Below are 24327 nucleotides of genomic sequence, written 5' to 3'. Positions count from 1 at the left end.
TCACACAACAGACAAGTCGCATTGTTATTCAAGTATTAAGACCATTTTCCATGAAGATATTTGGTCCATTTGCTACAGTAAATGTATCATGTATTCATTAGTAACGTGTTGCTTTAAAGGGGATTTGCTCAATATTTAGGTTTTTTGGCACACTCGGATTACAGATTTTCCATTAGTTGTATCTCGGCCAACAATTGTCCTATTCTACACTGCCAAAAGTGATTTTCAAAATTCTTAGTGTTGTCTTGTGTTCAGTAAAAATATCTAAATATTCTTAAATTAGGATGTATTTTCTTGAGAAACAACCGAGGGGCAACCTTCCGATCTCTCTAATGAAGCCAACACGGAAGTGACTTAAACTGCAATTCATCGACTGGCCGCTTGAGGCTGGCTTCAAAAGGGAGTCAATTCCCATAGACTCCCATGTTAAAAATGGCCAACTTTACAGTAGAAAATGTTTACAGCCTGGTACAAAAAGTGTTTTTGGCCTATATAGCTAATTTTGCCCTTCATGACAACTGTGAGGGGGGGGTGAATTTTTTTTTTGTAACTCACCCGTTTAGATTATATTAAGCCTTAAACTGCTGCATAATTAAGGGCGTGGCCGCTTGAGTGTCGGTTGAACAGCCACTGCTGTCACTAGACTCGCACTAGGTGGGCGTGGTTTCACCTCAGCTTCACCCATGTCCCGCCTTTTTACCCATTTTCGGTTTTCCGCGAGTAATTCGCGGGGACGCGCGGCCAAGATGGCGACGGTAGGCAACGCCTACTTTAAGCTTCAAAAGTGATCTTCACAAACCAATGGGTGACGTCACGGACACTACGTCCATATTTTTTACGGTCTATGGAAACAACCCAAGAAAAGTCTAGTTTTTAGACTAAGAATATCAAATTTAAGTGATTTTGTGCATAAAACGAGCAAAAAATCTCCCAATGGGGTAAGCAAAACTTATTTCTTGAATTGTGCATAAAGCAAGCATAAAAAATCTGCCTATTCTTGAACATTTTTCTTACACTAAATTCAAGAACAATCACTTAAGTTTGATATTTTTGGTCTAAACTAGACTTGTCATTTTGCTCAAGAAAAAGCATTTTATTACGTTTTTAAAATGCATTCAGTAGAAATATCTAAAAATTCTTATTTGTATTCTTGTGTGTTTAATGTTTTTTATTGGAGATATTTTGTACAGCACTTTGGTCAACCAAGGTTGGTTTAAATGTGCTTTATAAAAGTAAACTTGAAACTTTAAGACATACAAAGTCGGTGTTTTATTTTATTTTTATGCAGTGTATGAGTAGTTTTGTGGTCCAGAGTCTCAAGTTCTTGTAACGCTACACAGGGCAGCTCTCCTAATTTCTCATAGATGGAGCTTTACAATAACCATAGCTTTAAATTGTCTGTTAATGTCTAATGCCTTTCATGTATAGTGATCTTCAGTTATTTTTTTTTTTGTCAGACGGAGACTGAAAGGCTGGTATATGGGGGTCGGTATGATGGCAGAGAGGACTTTGCAGTGGTGTTGCAGCCCTTCTTTAAAAACAGTGTTATCCCAATGACTGAGGTTTGTGTCCTGGGCCTTGAGCTCATTACTTTAGCGCACAAATGGTATTGGGCCTTTAGTCTCATTTGTCAGATGCTTTGCGGAAGGCCACTTAATGGATAAATGTAAAATCTTTCTCTCAGGATGGCACACCTGACCTAAACCACTTCTCTGTGGACTGTGCTCATTTCTCTGAACGTGCACATGCGGAATTTGCCATTGGACTCTGGAACAACATGGTGAATATACATGCACACGCATTCACAACAGCATCTATTTTGTACTCAACAGTACTTGTATTTCTTTTTCAAGCTGGAGCCTGTGGGGAGTAAACTAACCTATCATGATTTCACACACGATCGCAGTAAGATCCATTGTCCCACAAAGGTGAGTTGATAACCAATTAAAACCAGTTAATGTGTCCAGAGGTTTTATAAGGGAAGTTAACTCAATCTTACCCTGGTGGAGAATTACACTGTGAATTGGGATGCACAGATAAATAAGCAAAATGTGCTTTCAAATAATGCTTGCCCTTACTCCTACAGGAGCATCCTTTCATCTTTACAATATTAAACAGTGTGAGCGGCAACTCTGGAGTATCGACAACCGCCGTCCCCAATACACAGCCTACACAGGCACTCCAGCCCCTCTTGATTGTGGAAATAAAAGAGTGACTTAAACTTTGAAGGCTTTTGTTTTCTCTTTTGGGTGGTGTTCACCTCAATTGCAACTCTTACTGAGTAATGTCTCATGCCACAAGTTGAACCAACTTTATGAAGCAAATATCTGAGTTTTCTCAACTAGTGACAATTCCTCAACTCGAAGGATTACAACTGTATAAACACAATTCCAGCGTCTATCCATAACGTTAATCCACACCAGTTGGGTGAAGGCCAATTCAGATAATCAACATCTTTGTATAAATGTTTTGGAATAAACCACAAAGGCTTGTATAAGTGTCATTAACAAACATTATTTTTGGATTTTGACAAATATTATGGACTATTTCAACACCATTCCAGAAATATTTAAAGGAACAGTATGTAAGAAATTGATATCAATTAATCACAAAATGGCCCTGAAATGTCACTAGACATTAAGAAATAATTTTCATTTCAAATACTTATATCACTGACAACAGTGGTTTGGCCAGGATATTGTCATTTAAAAAGTGGAGTTGCAGCCCTCAACTGATGTTTATGTTGTCATTTTGTGTATTGGCCACCAATTGTGTGATTGCAGTACCAGTTTTAGCCACAAGTTTTGTAACTGCAATACCAGTTTTGGCCACAATCCTACATACTGTTCCTTTAAAGGTTAAAGTCGCCATGAAACGGAAGTAGCGATTGTCTTATTTTCCCAGTGGTGACGTATATGAAAGGGCTTTTGGGATGAAATAAGGCAGGGCTGGATTTGAATTTGTCCATCGAGACCCCGCCCACCTGCTATACTTATGACCAAAAGTGAAGAGATCGTTTTGAGGAGGGGAGGAGATTTGCATTTTTGATTAAAGATTATGAGCACACATGAATTTAAAAAAAATAATGCTCACAGAAGTCATTTGTTAATACCACAATATTAAAATATGTAGTTTTTCATTTCAATTTCATTGCGACTTTAAAGGACACTCCCAAAACAGATGACATACTGTATAGTCTCAAAGTGCAGGATGTATCAATGTTTCTAAATTTCTGTAAAATGTGCTTGACAGGATAAAATCTGTGGTTTATTTGTAAGAGAGTTTTGAAAGCGTGACTGGACGTATGGCCAGTGAATTTGTAAGGAATAACTGACAACAGGCCATTAAATTATTTAAAAAAATAATACAAACCCAAGGTGGTAAAGTGGGGGGGGAGGGCTGCGTGAAAGAGTGAAAATCTAACACTGTTAAAACCCACACCCAGCGTGTTAAACTTAACACTGAATCAGTGAGTTTTGTTTTCTCATAGAAAGATCTAGAACACACACAATCAGATAAATAATTACATCATTGTGCTAATATCAGCATAAACAAGCAAACAATATTATTTAGGATTTTTTTGGCTGTTTACAAGAGGTTCAAAGTGATTCAATCACCAAAGGTAATTATGAACCGACAGTCGGATGACGTCAAAGTTCCACGAGAGGGAATTAAACGCAAACTCCTCTGTATGATTTCGCAAATCGCTCTCGCGGTACTTTGACGTCATCCGGCGGTCGATTCTTGTGGCGCTGCCTGAAGTCGAACAAGCCTAATGTTTTTGTTAACAGCAGATGTTCGTCATTAATGTTCATTTATCACTTCATTATCTCATTAACTTCACCGAATCAGTGTTAGTTTTTCAATACATGTAATTTATCTTATTTTTTGTTAAAAAAATTTTTAATCGTGTTTAAAATAAATGGATTTGTAATAAAATAAACAAATAAATGTGTTTTATATCATACTTTATTTTGTAATAAATACATTAAGATAATCAGCGTATTCACGTGTTGCCTTAACCACATATTAGGGTTTTTGCATTTGATATATTTCGTTAAAAATACATTAAAATAAGAATAGCCAGGACTGCACGTATTGGTTGTTAGACTGAATGACGACCTCAAGTACTGCTGTTCCATTTGCAATATAAGCGGACTCGCGTCCTCCCGTCCTCGGGAGTTCGTTCTTCCGAGTCTGAACTTGCAAGTGCGAACTACGAAGGATGCAATTCCGAACTTGGCATTGAGAAACGGCTTATGTGAGTGTCGTAACTCTCTTATTATACGACTCTGATCTAGACTAAGGCTAGGACTTAACTTAACAGAAAAGCATCCTTGTGTGAAAGGTGTGAGGTTAATGTGTAATACAATGTGTCAGATATATAGAAGAAAGGAATAAATTGAGAAGTTTCAAAAGAAAGATATCCATGAATTGACCATGAAGAACCCAATAATACAATTTCTGAAAGTACTGGAGTATAGATTGACTATGTCAGTGGTTTTTAAACTGGGGGCCGCAAGATGGTGCCAGGGGGGCCCCAGTTTTATGACATTTTATGAAATACATTAATTTATCATGAATTCTGTGTAATTAAACCTAAAAAAAAATAAGGCTACTAACCAAAAGCACTACTTTTTTTGTATAATTTAATGGTTTTATAAATTATTAAAATGTTGAGTTTTAGAACAGTTTTTGTCACAAAATTTCTTTGGGGGGCCGCGAAGGAATGCACTGTACACAAAGGGGTCCGCACGCTGAAAAAGTTTGGGAACCACTGGACTATGTGATATGAGGTTCAGGTTGGTGGTTAAGTTAAGGTGGTATTGGTAGAGCTTTTTTCCCTTCCTTTCTCCTTGTGTCGTATATGTGTGACCTTTGCCTTATTGAGCCCAACTTGTTTCACCCTTCATATTAAGACACTCACTCTCTGGACATGGATGATGTGTATTTTATTTCTTATTTCTGCACACAGAGCAGTGAAAAGAGAAATATAAAGTTGTGCTTTTGATCCCAGACAAACAGCATTTCTCTCTGCTGCATTTAATACCAGTAAACATTACCCATCAGGATTGCATGGTAATAAAACACAAAACATCTCAAAAACATTAAACATGAGATTTGTTTAACATCCCATAGTTTGTATTTAACAACAAAGTTAAGAACACGATATAAAATATAACTAAATAAAAATACATTTTTTAGATGTAAAATTGATTACCTGCACAAAGGGCATAGCAGTGAAAAGAGAAATATTAAGTTGTGCTTTTGATCCCAGACCTAATCAAAATACACCTCATTATAAAGCACATGAAGACAGGGAACAAATGGAAAGATCACAGTTTGCATCAACACCAAAATATATTTATACTATCCAAAACACTTAAAGTGGTCAGTGTTACCTCTACATTGCTAATCCATGTTAAACAATGTCTAATCATCAATACAAATAAAAAAAATTGTACTTTTAGTGTGGAGCCAAACAAACACAACTCATCCACAGCGTTTCTCTCTAGCTCTGACTGCTGCAGTCTGCAGATTTGTTTTACCCTCACTGGGCTATAGCGCCCCCATGCAGCAAGTCAGCAACAATATCCCATTACTGCAGCATTTACTCATATGAAACACATATACAGACTGAGTATCTTTAATCTCGTTACATATGTATATTAATTTAGTAAGGTATGTTATCTGTATCCTCTTGTTATGTTATGGAGTATGTTTTTGTGTGTGTAATGTTCAACTAAATTGCAATAAGAGATGGAGGAGCTGGACACGCAACGCAAAAAAAAATAAATTAACTTCAATGGTTCACCACTTGGGGGAGTTGATGTTATGTTAAAATGTTAATGATCTGTTTGCACTAATAATTTATTTTCCTAAAAACATATTTTATAGAAAATTCTTGCAATTATTGTGCAAAAGTGTCAAATGTTTGGACCATAGACTGTAAAAAAAGATGGACGACGCCTGTTCACTCTCTTCCATTTGTGAAAAGTGAAGCCAAGCATCTTGGGTCTTGAGTCTGCGCAGTAGCGATTTCGGGACCAGTCATGCGTAGTGAGGAGGGAGTGAAGCCGCAAAATCAAAACCCCGCCCTCGCTCTCGTAGAATGCGCATAGAGACAGAGCGCCGTTATGCAAATTTGAAAACCACGCCCACCGGGGGGGAAATCAATCCAACCGTCTCCATTGAGTTTGTATTGCGAGAAGCCGCCTCCTTGTCATTTCTGGCTTATAACAAAAAACTGAATAATGCCTAAAAGCTGCTGTGTGACAATATGTACAGCTAACAAGCCAAAGAACCCAGAAATAAGTTTTTATAAGCTGTCGAGCCGTAAAACCCAGCCTTTAAGGAGAATAAAGTGGATCGCCGACTACGTTTCCCCCTAGTGGACGCAGTTCTACTAATAGAAGTACTATGAAAAGTTGCCTGTATCCATTTTTGTGTCTTTAAACGCTCGTTTTTTGGGGTCGACAGCTTATAAAAACTTATTTACAGATTAAACTTAAAAACAGAATAATACCTAAAAGCTGCTGTGTGACAAGGTGTACATCTAACACGCCAAAAAAATAAATAAAAATTTTTTTATAAGCTGTCGACTTCAAAAAGCGAGCGTTTAGACACAGAAATGGAAACAGGCAACTTTTCATAGTACTCCTATTAGTGAAACTACGTCCAATAGGGGGAAACGCAATCGGCGATCCACCCCACCCTCCCCAAAGACTGGGCTTTACGGCTCGACAGCCTATAAAAACTTATTTCTGTGTTCTTTGGCTTGTTAGCTGTACATATTGTCCCAAAGCAGCTTTTAGGCATTATTCAGTTTTTTGTTATAAGCCAGAAATGACAAGGAGGCGGCCTTTTGCAACCCAAAGTCAATAGGTGTGTTCGACTTCATGCGGCGCTGCGCAGACCGATCGGCGGCTGACTTGAAGCAGTGCATTTTGGTTAGTACTTTTGTCCGACTTCAGCTGGCGCTGCAGGCACGTGACTGTGTCATATGGTTTTTAAGTACCGCGAGAGCGTTTCGAGAGTAGCCGGCTGGCTCAGCCGGTGCAGCTTCTCCAGAGCGGCTGCCCGGAGTTGTGATGACGTAACAGCTTTACTTGATTGGTCGCCTCATTGACGACAACGATCACGTGCGTTTCAAGTTTAATCCAACCTTTAGTTTCACTAATAAACATTATAAATTCATGTTTTAAAACAGGAAAAAACACTTTAATATGCTTAATATGTTATATTGTGTCGTGTAATAAAATAAAAATGAAAATAACACGCTCTATTGGTATTTTAATAATATATGCTTGTTTCCCGTTGTTTTCGGGTATACAGTATAAGCAGCAATTAAAATATTCGATATAAAATGTTTCTGGTTGCAACTTTTTATTAAAAGATTTGTTTTTATTAAATTCAGCATCTAGTTCACTTCATTCGCGATTAAAAACAAGGAAACACGGCGCACACGTCACTACGGCAAGCAGTAGGTGTCCGGCTTGACGGCTCCGTCTTCAGTTCCTCCCTCGACTGCAAGCGGCAAACCTCGCCGATCGGTCTGCGCAGCGCCGGATGATCTCGAACACACCCAATGGAGACTGTTGGATTGCTTTCCCCCCCGGTGGGCGTGGTTTTCAGGTTGTGACGCGCTGCGCTCTGTCTCTCAATCATGACGTGACACCACTGTTTTTATACATAGACTGTAAAAAAAGTTTTTATATCATTAAATGTACTATCTAAACACAAACCTATTTTAAAAATAAATATTTGAATGTATATCAGCGTGATAAAAACTACAGTGAATGACAGAAACCAGCTTCGGAAAAAAGATAATTGAAGTGTAATTATTTTTTTTGTTGGTCTCAAGTCCCATTGAATAACATGGGGAGGCGGGGTTTATGACATATACTGGGACCAGTCACTGGGGGGCGATCGAGACGTTTTGGATTCACTTTTCAGGGCTTGTGCGGGCACGCTTGGTTTGGACTGTGATATCTTGCTTTTACAACATTTTCACCAGCAGGTGGCCCCAATTTAGGTGTTTCGAAAGCCTCGTTTCTCCCATCAATAATTAAAAAAGAATAATAAATATTTCACAAATTTTTATAGTTTTAAAAGTTTTTTATGAAGAGACATTAAAATGTTTTTAATTCTGAAAGTGTTATGGGTTAGTTTTGTTTTGGTTTTGTTGTCGTTTCCTATTTTACATGTTAATTGGATCCACCTGGTTGCCTATTAAGTTCTGCCTATTTAAGAGACTGAATCCCTGAGTGAAGAGATCCTGCGTTTGAGCTCGGCTGGATCTTTATTGCCTCGTGACGGCTCAGCTAAACCAAAGAGAAGTGAATGATTCTGTCCAGCATGGGGATAGAAGAGAAAAAGTTTTGTTTCTGTGCACAGATTTTGACGTTAATCCTGTTAGCATGCACTTCCTCAGGTATTTCAGTCAATTTAAAAATTCTTCATTAAATTGGTTTTTCACGTCTGCTAATAAAGAAGTAACTTTCGGGCAGATGTGAGATTATGTGTAGTATACTTGCACTTTCTGTGTCTGTTTTAAGAGAAATTGAATACTTAAATTTTTATTAGTGCTAAATGTAACCACGCAATTGAAGTTCACTTCACTATCGGGGTGTTTGTTTTGTGGTTGTCTGCAGTTCAGTCCGGATCCCTGTTTTGCCCTACATCTTCCCCCTCACCCCAAACACCGACTTCTGGTAAGGAAACAAGATTTTTGTTAACAAGACAAATATCTCAAGGTTTGATTTTTGAGCATAAGGTGTCATTTTTCTCCTATAGTTCATTCTCTGAGGCCTGCTGATGTGTCTGTGATATCTGCTTTGGTTTTATCTGATGTGGAAAGGTAATGTATGTTCAGATATGTCAGACACATTAAACTGTCAATATTATTTGATACGAAGGGATAGACAGGAGACAACCTTGCCGATGCAAAGCAAAAGTTTGACTTGAACCCACTTTTAAAGGTGCAGTGTGAAACTTTTTTAGAAGGATCTCTTGACAGAAATGCAATATAATATACAAAACTATATTATCAGTAGTGTGTAAAGACCTTGTATAATGAACCGTTATGTTTTTATTTCCTTAAGTTGTTTTTATCTACATACACTGCGGGTCCCCTTACATGGAAGTCGCCATTTTGTGCCGACATGACTATCGCCCTGTCCCAAATGGCACACTCCGGACTTGTGGTCCTCCTCAGAGTCCACACTTTGATGACATCACGAAGTTCAGACTTTAGGGACCCTTGATGCGAGTCCACGTGGGTGCACCGGAGTCGTATTTTGGGACAGACTCGAGCATCACACCGGAAATAGGTAGAGAAGTTGCCCGTCAGTGTGAACTCCTCCCTTACGTCGTCTGATTGGTCTGATTGCCCTTTCGCAAGGACTTCTGGGTTGGCAAAGTGCGCGAAGCCTGCTGCAGTGCGGGCTTCGCTGAAGACCGCATCAAGGGGGCAAAGGAGGCGCTGATGAGCACACTTCAAAGCGTAAAAATGACAGATGGGACACCCTACGGACTCGTAGACTAAGCGAGAACGCGCAATTTAAGGCCACGAGACCGAAAGTCCACATGAAGTGCGCCATTTGGGACAGGGCCTTAGTTGTCTCCGATGACATGTTTGTCCTGTGGCGGCTACCGTAGCTTATCTATGTGTTTCGGTTAACGGTGGACTGAGCCATTGGTTGCAATTTGCAACCTCAACACTAGATGCCGCTAAAATTTGCACACTGCACCTTTACATCTGAATTCAGATCATTATCTAAATGCAATTATTGTTTAATTTAAAGGAAAGTAAGCTGAAGATTAATCTGTCACAAACCTAAAGATGATATAAATTAATTTCTTTATTGCATATTTAAAATTAGAACATAGTGGAGAATTATCCAAACAGATGCCGCGTTTTTGTGTCACTGTGCTTTAAAAGGCGCACACAGCTCTCTTTAATGCCCTTTTATATTTATTGCCAATGTAATTATATCTACCAAACCACAAATCAAATGAATTAATTTGTTTTGTCTTTGTGCATTAGATCTGATGAAATTAAAGCCTTGAACATGCTGTCAGGTGAGTCTTCTGCATATCACAAAGAGAAAAACTGCATTAACAAAATTATTTTTTTAAAATCTGCATTAAACTTCTAGCTAGTTGAGTAAGTCATACAGTAATTGAACTTTCACACTTATTTACTTCAAAGATCTGTGTAAGGGTTTAATCTGAACACTTTAAAATGAAACAAAGTCAAGGCCGCTAAAGATGGTTTTTAAATCTGAAATACTTGAGTCTAAATTATATTTCTAGGAGAAAATGGCACGATGCATCACAGAATATCTAGTAGTACACTGTGTACAGTGTCTTTTTATAATCTTGAAAGCATTTGTGTGAACACTTTTTTTTTTTAACTAGTAAAACATGGTTAATTTTCTTATCCGATTTCTTCCGATCTAGTACATGACATCTCTTTACTTTTCTGTTTTAGAAATTTTCTTCACCTTTAACCCTGATGTGTTGTCTTTTGTACCTGAGCAGAGGTAACTCGCACCAAAACATGATTTTTTTCCTACAATTATTGTATTTACTGTGCATGTAGTATACATGAGTGTTTAGTATTTATTGATTGGTTATTTTATAGCATAGTTTGTATGCTTCAAGAGAGAACCGTGCTATAAGTGAAATGATTGATTCCTTGGTTGTGCATTGTTTTTAAATAATTCAACGGCCTGTCATTTCCCTATGTAATTGTCCCTTACAATGCCTATTTTGTTTTAATTAAAGATGCCTTGTTTTTGTAATCCAGTCTGCGAAAACCCAACTGAAGTTTTTTGTGATCTACAGTTTTTGTGCAATATCATCCTACATAATGTAAAAGAGAATTCTGTGAAATAACCTTAATATCTTTAATATTAAGATCATTTGTGAAATTGAAATCAAATGTTGATGCTCTCAAACGCGTTAGTTTGAAACTTTAGCTTGGATTTCACAAACAGGATCTCATGTTTAACTCTTTGTGTGACAGGAGCATCATGGATCAAGCAGAAAGCATCACACAGTCCCTCAGCTCCACTCAGGTAAACAAGGGCACGAAATTTGAGATTTGAGTGGGGGAGACTGTGTATGTGAATTTCAGATATTATGGGTGTACTCCAAACACGGTAATCCAAACATACCGCAAAATGTACTCTTGCTCTCTCGTTCTCTCTGACAGTGGAAGCTGCTCTTGTTTTTTGTACCGGTTGATGAGCTGTGTGTATGTGGAGGCCAGGTCAGACCACCTTTATAGCAAACCACCTGTACTGTAGTAAACAATCAAGTCCAGTTCTGACTCTCCATAAATATTTTCTTCTTCCTCTTTAGGACATCAGTGCAACTCTTAATGAAACTCTGAGCCGAGTGGAGAATGAACTAGGCAGCCTTCACAAGCAGGTGCGGATGCTCAGTATCAGTCAAACGAAAGCAATTGAGGACAGTTAAAAACGTTGCAATATATTAAATTATGCATGAATCTTGGTAACAAATGTAATGTTAATACTCTGCAATAATTTTGAATTTAAGTTTTAAATGTGACCCATCTGTGAAATCCAGGTTAAAGTCTCCATGTAATTTGGAGCATCAAAGTTTTGATTTGATTATGACCTTACTGTCTATCAAAGATTAATGTAAAGAGCATTCAGTGAAATAAAATCCTCCTACATGGTTATATGTAGAAAACAGTAAATCACAAATGAGTTTAGCTGGTGTTTCACATGTATAAACAATATATCAAATAATTACAGCAGTGTAACATCTTTCTTCTCTAGTTGAAAAACACACTCATTCATGTTGTTGTTTGGGGTCGACTGCCAACTTCTAAATCTCCTAGCCGGTGAGTTGTGTATGAACATTCTTTAAACCCAAAAACAATAATAGTTTATGATCTTAAAGATGATTTTATGAGTTGTGTTTTTGATTGTAGAGTTTGTCAGTGCCAGTGTGAGGAGGAATACAGTATAAACAGACGCAGGCTGAACACAGTAATCCTCATGGCTTCAGTGCAGGTAAATACAGAAAGCTTTCAAATGTCAATTAAGTGTGTGTGAAACATGCGCATGCATGAGACATTTACATTAAGTTGTGAAACCAACATGACTGTGACTGCATTTCAAAAAATCTTAAATGGTCATTAAAATCCATTTTTGGACACTTCATTGACTCATAAGTAATGCTTTGTGGTTCAACTTTGTACAGGAATATCTCGGTGCTGTTTTAAAGTTCAACGGTTGGTTTAGCGAACGGGAAGATTTCAGTGTGATGCTTCAATCCAGCCCAGTGCACACTGATCTGTCAGCTTCAGTAAGTATTCAAATCACATATAAGCCTAATCTTTCTAATGGATCTTTAGTTATTGTATGATACACTGTAAAGTGTATGTATTGATGAAGCTGAACTTTACAGATGAAAGCCGCTACACATGACGGCTCACATGACGTCAGCAAACAGGCTTTACAACTGTGGTTAAATCTGGTGAGTTAATATTAATGCACACAACACTGTTCACACACAGGGTCAAATTCTTCCTTTGAATGAAGAGGTGAAAAGTTCTGGTATAAAATGGGGATGGATATTTAACTTGTAGGTGGTTTTATTCATTTTAACTTAATGCACATTTCGCCACTTTTCTATCCTTTAAAATGTTTTGTTGTCAGAGTATGACAGTCAACTGAACATTAACCAAAAAGACTTCATTAAATTGTCAGTAAAAATAAAGGAATATTCCTTTTTCTTAAAAGAAAAATCCAGATAATTTACTCACCACCATGTCATCCAAAATGTTGATGTCTTTCTTTGTTCAGTCGAGAAATTGTTTTTTGAGGAAAACATTGCAGGATTTTTCTCATTTTAATGGACACCAACACTTAACGCGTAACAGTTTTTTTCAACAGAGTTTCAAAGGACTATAAACGATCCCAAACAAGACATAAGGGTCTTATCTAGCGAAACGATTGTCATTTTTGACAAGAAAAATAAAACATCCACTTTTAAACCAACTTCTCGTCTAGATCCGGTCGTGATGCGCCAGCGTGACCCCACGCAATACGTCATAATGTCAAGAGGTCACAGAGGATGAACGTGAAACTCCGCCCCAGTGTTTACAAGTGCGTTGAAAGGGGACCGTTCCTACGTTGTTGTATGTCAACTGATTCTAATTAATGTCTTTGGCAGTTTATTGTTTAAAATGGTCTGCAAATTTGCGTTTTATATATGTAACACGTGACCTTCCTACGTCACTACGCATTTACATTAGGTCGCGCTGGACTGGACCTATGAAAAGTTGTGGTTTAGAAGTGCGTATTTTTTGTTTTTCTTATCTAGCGAAACGACTGTCATTTGATAAGACCCTTATGCCTCGTTTGGGATTGTTTATAGACCTTAGAAACTCTGTTGGAAAAAAAACTGTTACGTGTTGAGTTAAGTGTTAAGTGTTGGTGTCCATTAAAGTCCATTAAAATGAGAAATCCTGGAATGTTTTCCTCAAACATTCTTTGTTCAGTAGAAAATAAATTAAGACATCAACATTTTGGATGACATGGTGGTGAGTAGATTATCTGGATTTTAAGAAAATGGAATATTCCTTTAACAAGCTGCGGTTGTTGGTCTGGAAATGAACACATGAACATCCCCTTATTCCCCTAGTATAAAAGTTCAAAGCGGTAAAGTTTCTCTCAGAACCATGTGACTTATAACAGGTTTATATTACCTTTCATGATAAGATGCGTTCCCAGGTTAAATCAGTCTCACATCAGCTCTTGAGTTGTCTCTTATCCATAAATGACCTTCCAACCAATTGTAATTCTTCCCTCAGTTGCAGCCAGTGACAGACGAGACTGAAATGGTGGGGCTCGGCTATCTTCCGTGCCCTGCGGAGGTAATTTTTCAGTTCCTATGTGATTAAAATGTGTCTGTACTTTTTACTTTCGAATGTGATTAACATCTGCAAACATCAGTCAATGTTTTCCAATTCACCCATACATCCACTTAAACTAAACCTGTTGCTTTCATGCAGGAAAAGCCGTACTTGCGAACACAACACAACTCACCTGAACTTAAAGCCGATCTCCCCATTCTAGACCCGGTGAGTCCATAATCTCTGCATACAGACGCTCTTCTGCCATCTCAATGTGGTGCACCCGACTTATTGTTTTTGTAATGCTATGTAACTCGTGCATTTGTGTGTCTTAATGCATTTAATCTGTCAGGTGATGGGGACTGAGCTCCCCTGTGAGGACCGATCTCCATCTCCCACTGTTCCCACCTCAGGTGAATAGAAGTGTTATCCTTAACAATCTTAACGTGTGTGTGTGTAACATAACAGGGAATTATGGGAAATGTGCTTTACATGAAATCTGACATGTCTTTTGTAGTTCACTACCTGAGGCCAGCGGATATCAAAGTGGTGGCAGCGATTGGCGATTCATTGACGGTGAGATTTTCAGTTTATTGTTTGCAAATATAATGGTGAATGAAACTAATATAACATTGTTCTTAGATGAACAGCATGTTTTTAAACTCTGTTTTTGTACATGTAGGCAGGTAATGGGGTTGGTGCAGCACAAAGCGACTTGCTGGGTGTGATCACTCAGTACCGTGGCCTATCATGGAGGTAAGTAGTGCTATCTACTTTGTTTAAAATCATACTAGTTTAGTTTTAGCCACATGATTTTATTCAATTTACAAGTGAACTCTTAAAGTTTTCCCTCCAATATTGAATGCAAAATACTTTTCTTTACTTTAAGCATCGGCGGGGACAAGAACTTAAAAGCTGTGACAACTTTACCAAGTATGTACACTTGTTACTTGTTGCCTTTATTAAAGCTCATAAGGGAGAACCTTGATCAATAATTTTAAAACTACTTAATGGCACTTTTTACACTAAGTATATATATCAAAAACAAAGGGTCTTCATCCTTTTTTAGCCAATGCTAAACTGAGATTTTAAGATCATTCTTCTCAGATTCTTTCTGAAAGCTGACATCATAGTCTCGCATCATGCACGCGCTTTGTATTTGCCTTATGATTAATTGTTAAGCCCCAATTTTTCGCCTTTTTGTGCCACACGTGATTTCCAGTGTGACAAATAAGCAATGAACGTCTTTGAGAGTGCAAGTTGATCATCTAATGTTTGTTTTCTAATGTGTTCAGTGAAAAGTTATACCAATTCTCACCAAATGTGTACAAGTAACATGCAGCGTGATTATCGCGCAATAGAAATGTTGCTATGCATATGATACGCCAGTCCTTCCTGTTCACTTATATGGTGCACCTTTTTAATATTTGGTTTAAACACAAATGAGAAACATTGTCGCTTGGGTTTTGCTTTAGGATGTCATTTAATATATAGTTTTGTCTATTTAAATTCTGATCGCTTGGAGTTGAGGTTCGAAACCGGATTTGGATGTCATTTTGTGTTACAAAAAGTTGCTATAATGGTAAAAACAAGAACAATTGAGAAACCAATAAATAAAACGACAAAGATGCGCCATATAAGTGAACTGGAACGACTGGCATATAATATGCATGCAAAATTGGAATTTGGCGTATCTATTGCATGATGATCACACTACACTGCATGTTTGTACACATTTTTGTGAGAATGGGCTGGCTATACAAGCTATTTTGTCCTGTAGATATTTTGAAAGAGTTTAACCCTTCGCTTGTGGGCTATTCACTGGGAGAAGGAGATGAGAATTCTGAACAAAGTTTTCTGAACCAAGCTGTAACCGAAGCCAATTCTGAGTGAGTGTCTGTGTTTAACCAATATAGGAGGGACTACATGAGCACTATTATATAGTAAAACACTATTCTGATTAATTTGTTGCAGTGATCTGGTCAATCAAGCTCATGCTGTCATTTCAAGAATGAAATCCGACTCCGTGAGTCAATTACACTCGCACATCAAAATCCATAATCTAAACCTAATCCTAATTTCATTGTTAATGTTTGTCTCTTAGCGTATCGATTTCCAAAACGATTGGAAGGTTATCACGGTCTATATTGGAGCACGGGACATGTGTGACTTCTGCTCTGATACTGTATGTTAACCATTTTGATCCTTAATATATCAATCAGTTGCACTTCTATCACTTAATTTGTGTTTCTCTCAGGTATATTATTCTCCTGATAACATTGTGAAGCATATACGTGAAGCTCTGGACATATTACACAGTCAGGTGAGACTTGCAATTTAGATTTGTGGCTTTTCTGACATTTGACCAGGATTGTAGAGCAGAAACGATTGAGGCGCAAGTATGCACAGCCTCCGTTTTTGCTTAAACTGATCACCGATCAGTTGCTTTTTCAACTTTTATAGCTCAAATGTGCATGTGTCAAAACCCAATCCATATAGTTATTAAATGCCTGAGGTGGATTGGTGTTTCTGGGAGTGAGATTTCTCCTATGTTTCCAGTTTAAACCAACTTGGTTTTCTTCTCCAGGTACCTCGTGCGCTGGTCAATCTGGTGGAGCTTCAATACATAATCCCACTGCGTCACCTGCATCAGGACCTCAGCATCGACTGTCCCACCTGGCTGTCCAAGTGAGTTTAGTCTGGAAAGGTTGTGTCTCCTGATATCTGTTTGACCCCCCCCCCCAAATCATTCATTTCTGAAGTGTTCATTTTAAAGCATTGTATCTTGATTTACTTTGTTTTGGGTTGGTTTTAAGTGTGCTGTAGTTGCGTGTTCACTTTTTTTTTTTTTTTTTAGGATGATGTGCCCATGTGTGATTGAACCTGAAGATGGGTCTTATGAATTTCAGAGATTGGAGGATTTCAACAAAGCCTACCAGGTAAAATGCAAAGAGAATGCAAGGTATGGCGCAACCTTCCATCCAGAAAGTTACTTTTTTGCGGGGCAATTAACCTGTGACCATGATGTTAACCACCCACTTCAGCTTTAGTACAGGTCATTTTGTGACTTAAGTTTTCTACAAAAATCATTCTTATTATAACCTTCATCTTTAAGATTGAAATCAAGCTTTGTTGCTCCTAATCTTATATCTGGATCAGACTTCAGTTTGGCTTTTAGAGATTGGGTTATAAATATTTCTTTGTGTCTAAAGCGTGTTATGGTGGAGCTGGTTGAGTCGGGACGATATGATACACATGAGAACTTCACCGTAGTTTTGCAGCCGTTCTTCAGAAATGTGCCTCTCCCTTTGCTGGAGGTACAGAACAAACCATCTTATCTCGTTTAACACAACCTGTCCTTTCTTGATGTCTCACTGTGTCATTATCTCTCTATAGGACGGAAGGCCTGACCGATCCCTTTTCTCTCCCGACTGTGTTCGTCTCAGTCAAAAAGCTCACACTTTAATGGCACAAGCGCTCTGGAACAACATGCTGAGCATATGAAGAGTTTCGTTGCAAAACGAGAACCACCGTTTTTTTAATTGTTCAGAAATCTTGTTTTTTTTGTTGTGCATTCCAATTAATTTCAATGCAACTGCAGTTGGTTTGTTTTGACTTAAACCTTCATAACTTAAAAAATACAAGTAGCACCATAAAACAAAATATGATAACATAAGAAACATGTTTTGCCAAATGTTAAAAAATGGATTTATCTCGTTTTGCAACGAAACTCTTCATATACATTATATACAATATTGTGCCGAAGTCTTAGACCACCACCAGGTTTTAGCAAAGTTTTAATGAAGGGCACTTTTATGTAAATGTTTAATTTTCTTCACCTTGGCACTAAATGCATCTTAAACTCTTAAGGAGTCTCTCGTCCTGAAGTCTTTACATCCGAATAAGAAATTAGGATTTAATTTGTGTTTAGGAGATACTGCAGGTTCCTGCTGTTCACACTAAATACTTGAGCACTTTTTTTTCTTAATACTTCAATACAGATTTCCTGTTCTCATTGTATACAAATAAAGTGAAGAAAAGTAATTATACTGTTTGATTTTTAACATTGCACAATTGAATCTGGATGAGGATGCGCTTGCCCTCAATGTAATAAGGTGTTAAAATCCTAATGTGTGTTAAGTGTTACTGATTCACTTCATGCATATTAAAAATGAATTGTCTTTAGTTGACATTTTAACTAAATACAAATGTTCACCTTTTTTAAACTACTAAATGTATACTTAAAGTGTGTTTCCCTCACAGCTGCAGCCCTTGGGTAATAAAACCGATTATACTCCTGATGTCCCATTGATATGCCCTGATGAGGTAAGTTTACTTGTAGCTCATTCATGTATATTCATTTAAATATCCATTACTGTCACATGATAAAATTTGTTTCATATTTTTCCACAGTCCACCCCTTTTTTAAGGACCTATGTCAACAGCTATTACACATTCGAAACCCCGGCTCCCACTCCTTCACCGCCCACTGTAAGTGTACTTTAAATAAAAAACAATTCATTTGCAAGACAAGATAAATTTGTTTCCCACTTGTATTACAGAACTGGGGAAGTGATTTCTACTGTGAGGACACAGAACCCTCTGAAAGTGTGCCAACATCAGGTAAAAGACAGTAAATCTCACTGTGGATGGCATGCATTAATTTTTTTAGTTTATTCATGGATGCATTTATTTGGAAATGGATTGCTTTTTACAATACTGTTGTATTTAAGTTTTCCAATAAATCACGTTTCTCAGTTCACAGACTGCGCCCAGGTGACATTAAAATAGTCGCAGCTTTGGGAGATTCAATCACTGTAAGTGTGTTTGTGTATACACAGTATACATGTAAGTGTCTGTCATACTGTTAACCCTCTCTTTCCTTATCTGTCAGGTCGGCTTGGGTGTAAAGGCTAAAAACCTTCTGCAGTTATTCAATGAGGAGCGAGGGGTATCCTGGAGGTGAGAATTTAATCCCAAAACAACAGCTGGGTAATTCCAGTGTTATGGATGTGACTTATGACTTATCAAATCAATAAAAACTTGTTTAAACTTACATGGGCAGAAGATGTCGACCTTACCATGAAAATGTTTAAGTTTCCGTTTATTTGACAGCATTGGTGGAGATGAAACATTGGAAACGGTTACCACATTGCCAAGTGAGTATCGCTGTAGTTTCAGTGGTTGTTATTGGTAGTATGACCCTCATCTTTTATCGGTTTTGATTTCTCTTAATACTTGTTAAATGGGTATGTATATCCTTGTCCACAGACATCCTTAAGAAGTTCAATCCAAATGTTTTCGGCTTCTCAAAGGGAACACATGAGCAAACAAAAGGCTTCAATGTGGCAGTGTCAGAAGCCCAAGCAAGGTAATAGACGCACACCTTGATGAATACAGACACTCCATAACATTGTCTAACACTTTTTTTTTCCCTTTCTCTTAACAGAGATTTACCAGAACAAGTGAGGGATCTCATCACAGCTTTAAGCAGTAGTGATGTATGTTCTTTCCTGCTCCTGAAATACTATTTCATCCACCTAAGGTGGTTACCTGGTTTTAGCTTTTAGCCAAAACTAGCCTGGTACACCTGCTTAAACCAGTCAACCATCTTATTCTGGTCTTTTCAGTAGGGTTAGTTTGAGCTAACGGTGAACAACTTGATAAATGATCCTTTTAACTTGCAACCAAATTATACTAACCAGAAATGTATGCATGTAACATTTTCTGAATTTTCTTTTTGATGGTTAAAATCAAATCTTGTGTATTCTCATTGTCTCTCAGAAAGTGAACTTTGAAGAGGATTGGAAGCTGGTGACACTGTTTATCGGGATAAATGACCTTTGCCTGCACTGTCATGACCCGGTAAGTGGATGTGCTTAAAGCGGCTCTCATCCTCCAATTGCTTGAAGTTGCGTTTCAATCTGCATCAGAGGACACTGTGAACATCAGTGACCTTTAAGCAGTTAAAATGCATTCAGATGCAAGCAAACCTGCAAAATTTCAAATTTTCTCATTAAAAAAAAACCAAATTAAAGTTGTGCACAAACATCACCATCTGCTTGTGTGTTTCTTTGGTCAGGATTCTCTGTCTCCTTGGATGTACATTAGTCACATCACTGAAAGTCTAGACATGCTATACAATGAGGTAAGCGCACCTGCGCTGGTCACATGATCACACCTGATGTTTATTACACAAAATGCAACAGTATTTTACCAGGATGTATGCAGTACAGGTGAAATTCTTATTAGGGCCCGAGCACCGAGGAGCAGGCCAGAATGGCCTGCACCGAAAGGTGCGAAGCCCTATTGTTTTTGCTCGGATTATTAGGGCCCGAGCACCGAGGAGCAGGCCAGAATGGCCTGCACCGAAAGGTGCGAAGCCCTATTGTTTTTGCTCGGATTATTCTTTTTATTTTTATTTTTTTTTTTTTATTTTTTTCAACACTTTTGGACATTTTGGGGGCCTTAACATACTCGAAAACTCTTGAAATTTGGCACAGACATCAGAGTCGTCCGTGATCGCCGAAAGCCAAAGGCTGGAACACGGGCGTGGCACGGGGGCTCTGTAGCGCCCCCTGTAATGCAAAAACAAACAGGAGTGCACAGATCGGGCAAACATGTACGCATATTTACGAAAGTTGGTACGCATATAGATCTCATCGACCCGAACAACTTTCGCCCTCTAACATTTTAGCTCCGCCCAACAGGAAGTCCGCCATTTTGGATTGTTTAAAAAATGCATGCGGTGAACTTTTGAATACTCCTCCTAGGGGATTCATGCAAATGACACCAAATGTGGTGATCATGATGTCAAGACATTGGACTTGCTAAATTGCGAAGGGATTTTTGATATCTCGAACGGTGTTGCCATGGCGAAGCGGCAAAGTCATGGTGAAATCAGAGAAACAGGAAGTGTCTAATATCTAAGGCAAAAAATGTCTTATAGTGATGACACGCGGGGTGTTTGTTCGTCTGAAGATTCCGATCGCATCGATGTGCCTATTGTAAGTCTCGGGTATAGCGCCACCACCAGGCGCCAGGAAGTGTTGCAGTCACAAAGGTTGATTTTTTTTGACAGTTCCATGTGATGTTCTTTTAAATACTCGTCCTAGAATGTTTATGCGATTGACACCAAAAGTGGTCAACACGATGCCAAGACATAGTAGATGATAAATTGCGAAGGGATTTTTGATATCTCAAACGTTGTTCCCATGACAACGCGTCAAACTTTACTTTCATTTTAAAGGCATATTTAAGCCCTTCAGTTGCATGCAGTGAACCTTTAAATACTCCTTCTAGGATATTCATGCGATTGACACCAAACGTGGTCAACATGATGCAGAGACATTGGAGATGATAAATAGAGAAGGGATTTTTGATATCTCAAACGCTGTTCCCATGGCAACGCGTCAAACTTTTTACTTTCATTTTAAAGGCTTCTTTAAGCCTGACAGTCGCATGCAATGTTCTTTTTAATACTCCTTCTAGGGAAATAATGCAATTCACACCAGAAGTTGTCAACATGATGCTGAGACATTGTAGACGCTAAATTGCGAAGGAATTTTTGACATCTCTAACGCTGTTCCCATGGCAACGTGTCAAACTTTACTTTTATGTCAGGCATATTTAAGGCTCTTGGTGTGCTTAGATTAACTTTAAATTTGGCACACACATCAGATTTGTCGGCTGTTAAGTGTTGACAAAAACGTCAGATAAAGGCGTGTCTATTTAGTGGCTCACTAGCGCCCCCGTTTGTCTAAAATGTGGGGTTTCTTTTACCTACAGTACCTAAATGGGTCAGTAGCAGCATGATATTTACCCACTTGATGCACTTGCCCACCGTGCATCGTTTTCTCGGAGGCACCGTGTAGCGGTAAACAAACGTGCGAGGGCCCGCCATCGCTGCTTGCAGCTATATTTTTATTAGGGCCCGAGCACTGAGGAGCAGGCCAGAATGGCCTGCACCGAAAGGTGCGAAGCCCTATTGTTTTTGCTCGGATTATTCTTTTTATTTTTATTTTATTAGGGCCCGAGCACCGAGGAGCAGGCCAGAATGGCCTGCACCGAAAGGTGCGAAGCCCTATTGTTTTTGCTCGGATTATTAGGGCCCGAGCACCGAGGAGCAGGCCAGAATGGCCTGCACCGAAAGGTGCGAAGCCCTATTGTTTTTGCTTGGATTATTATTAGGGCCCGAGCACCGAGGAGCAGGCCAGAATGGCCTGCACCGAAAGGTGCGAAGCCCTATTGTTTTTGCTCGAATTTATTATTATTATTTTTTAGGGCCCGAGCACCGAGGAGCAGGCCAGAATGGCCTGCACCGAAAGGTGCGAAGCCCTATTGTTTTTGCTCGAATTTATTATTTTTTTTTTTATTTTTATTTTTTTTAACACTTTTGGGCATTTTGGGTGCCTTAACATACTCGAAAACTCTTGAAATTTGGCACAGACGTTAGAGTCGTCCGTCATTGCGAACAGACAAAGGCTGGAGCACGGGCGTGGCACGGGGGCTCTGTAGCGCCCCCTGTAATGCAAAAACAAACAGTAGTGCGCAGATCGGGCAAACATGTACGCACATTTACGAAAGTTGGTACACATATAGATCTCATCGACCCGAACAACTTTCGCCCTCTAACATTTTAGCTCCGCCCAACAGGAAGTCCGCCATTTTGGATTGTTTAAAAAATGCATGCGGTGAACTTTTGAATACTCCTCCTAGGGGATTCAAGCAAATGACACCAAACGTGGTGATCATGATGTCGAGACATTGTACTTGCTAAATTGCGAAGGGATTTTTGATATCTCGAACGGTGTTGCAATGGCGAAGCGGCAAAGTCATGGCGAAATCAGAGAAGCAGAAAGTGTCTAATATCTAAGGCAAAAAATGTCTTATAGTGATGACACGCGGGGTGTTTGTTCGTCTGAAGATTCCGATCGCATCGATGTGCCTATTGTGACTCCCGGGTATAGCGCCACCACCAGGCGCCAGGAACTGTTGCAGTCACAAAGGTTGATTTTTAGGGCCCGAGCACCGAGGAGCAGGCCAGAATGGCCTGCACCGAAAGGTGCGAAGCCCTATTGGTTTTGCTCGAATTTATTAGGGCCCGAGCACACAAGTGTGAGGACCCTATTGTTTTTGCTCCGTTTATTATTATTATTAGGGCCCGAGCACACAAGTGTGAGGACCCTATTGTTTTTGCTCCGTTTATTATTATTATTATTATTATTTATTCTTCTTCTTCTCCAAAGTGAATCGCATTTTTGAGGGGCGAAACATGCTCGAAAACTCATGAAATTTTGCACACATGTCAGGAGTGGCGAAAATTTACATTTGGTATAGGCGCCAGAAGTGGGCGTGTAGAAATGGCTCGATAGCGCCACCTGCAAAATTTCAAGAGAACAGCCCCCCCACTACGAAAAACGTACAGATACGAAATTTGGTAGGATCATCTATCACCCCAAGACCTACAAAAAAGTCTCTTGGAGCGAAGCTCTAAACCCAACAGGAAGTCGGCCATTTTGAATTTTTGCCTTGATTTTTGTACAAATTTGGTCATTTCCAGCCTTCATACTTTAACGAACTCCTCCTACAGATTTAATATGATCATCGTCATATTTGGTCAATCTCATCTAAAAGCCTTTGCGATGTTAAATTGCGGAGATCTTGACTTTTCGTCAGAGGGTGTGTCCGTGGCGGCCTGACAAATTTCGGCATTTTCGCCATGAAACAGGAAGTGGCTCTAACTCAGGCATACAATGTCCAATCTGCCACACACTTCATACGTTTGATAAGGGTCTTGGCCTGAACACATTTCAATGCCAATATTCAACTTCACTCATAGCGCCACCTAGAGGTAGGAGGAAATACTATGTTTTATGCTCTGATTTACTGCTCTTAGAGATTTAATCAAATCATCATCATATTTGGTTTGACTGATGTTAAGCCCTTTTCCTTGATAAATTGCGAAGATCTTGACTTTTTGTTGAAGGGCGTGTCCGTGGCGGCCTGGCAAAGTGTGATGTTTCGCCATGAAACAGGAAGTTGTTATAACTCAGGCATACAATGTCCGATCTGCCCCTGACTTCACACGTTTGATAAGGGTCCAGGCCTGAACACATCAACATGGCATAATTCAGTAACACTCATAGCGCCACCTAGAGGCAGCAGGAAATACCATGTTTTACGCTGTGATTTACTGCTCTTAGATATTTAACCATATCAACATCATATTTCACCAGTGTAATCTCAAGACCTTGTGTGATGATAAAAAACAACGACCTTGACTTTTCATTAAAGGGCGTGTCCATGGCGGCCTCGCCAAGTATCGCTAAATGAATCGCATTTTTGACAGGCTAAACAAACCCAAAAAGTCATAAAACGTTGCACACACGTCAGAAGTGGCGAAAATTTACATGTGGCATAGGCGCCAG

General features: G+C 38.9%; 1 protein-coding gene across 1 annotated transcript in view; it reads left to right on the top strand.

The window, feature by feature from the left end:
* Window positions 1–24327, top strand: part of LOC129416955 (phospholipase B1, membrane-associated) — a 55741-nt gene that overhangs the window by 12766 nt on the left and 18648 nt on the right. Inside the window, exons 40-79 of the mRNA XM_073869171.1 lie at window positions 1458–1562; window positions 1685–1780; window positions 1854–1928; window positions 2087–2211; window positions 8346–8434; window positions 8655–8714; window positions 8797–8860; window positions 10049–10083; window positions 10496–10547; window positions 11033–11084; window positions 11222–11278; window positions 11371–11439; window positions 11814–11878; window positions 11969–12050; window positions 12241–12345; window positions 12448–12516; window positions 13856–13918; window positions 14057–14125; window positions 14250–14310; window positions 14415–14473; window positions 14580–14653; window positions 14787–14830; window positions 15678–15786; window positions 15872–15923; window positions 16002–16082; window positions 16155–16220; window positions 16485–16585; window positions 16755–16836; window positions 17110–17214; window positions 17294–17392; window positions 18164–18223; window positions 18311–18388; window positions 18460–18520; window positions 18656–18714; window positions 18792–18859; window positions 19013–19056; window positions 19169–19268; window positions 19347–19398; window positions 19682–19762; window positions 19980–20045. Coding sequence (XP_073725272.1) covers window positions 1458–1562; window positions 1685–1780; window positions 1854–1928; window positions 2087–2211; window positions 8346–8434; window positions 8655–8714; window positions 8797–8860; window positions 10049–10083; window positions 10496–10547; window positions 11033–11084; window positions 11222–11278; window positions 11371–11439; window positions 11814–11878; window positions 11969–12050; window positions 12241–12345; window positions 12448–12516; window positions 13856–13918; window positions 14057–14125; window positions 14250–14310; window positions 14415–14473; window positions 14580–14653; window positions 14787–14830; window positions 15678–15786; window positions 15872–15923; window positions 16002–16082; window positions 16155–16220; window positions 16485–16585; window positions 16755–16836; window positions 17110–17214; window positions 17294–17392; window positions 18164–18223; window positions 18311–18388; window positions 18460–18520; window positions 18656–18714; window positions 18792–18859; window positions 19013–19056; window positions 19169–19268; window positions 19347–19398; window positions 19682–19762; window positions 19980–20045 — 2934 coding nt within the window. The remainder of the gene's footprint in view (window positions 1–1457; window positions 1563–1684; window positions 1781–1853; window positions 1929–2086; window positions 2212–8345; window positions 8435–8654; window positions 8715–8796; window positions 8861–10048; window positions 10084–10495; window positions 10548–11032; window positions 11085–11221; window positions 11279–11370; window positions 11440–11813; window positions 11879–11968; window positions 12051–12240; window positions 12346–12447; window positions 12517–13855; window positions 13919–14056; window positions 14126–14249; window positions 14311–14414; window positions 14474–14579; window positions 14654–14786; window positions 14831–15677; window positions 15787–15871; window positions 15924–16001; window positions 16083–16154; window positions 16221–16484; window positions 16586–16754; window positions 16837–17109; window positions 17215–17293; window positions 17393–18163; window positions 18224–18310; window positions 18389–18459; window positions 18521–18655; window positions 18715–18791; window positions 18860–19012; window positions 19057–19168; window positions 19269–19346; window positions 19399–19681; window positions 19763–19979; window positions 20046–24327) is intronic.

Source organism: Misgurnus anguillicaudatus, chromosome 7 (assembly GCF_027580225.2).
Source record: "Misgurnus anguillicaudatus chromosome 7, ASM2758022v2, whole genome shotgun sequence".
In the NCBI taxonomy this organism is placed as follows: domain Eukaryota; kingdom Metazoa; phylum Chordata; class Actinopteri; order Cypriniformes; family Cobitidae; genus Misgurnus; species Misgurnus anguillicaudatus.
This window is presented reverse-complemented; position numbering and strand designations above follow the sequence as displayed.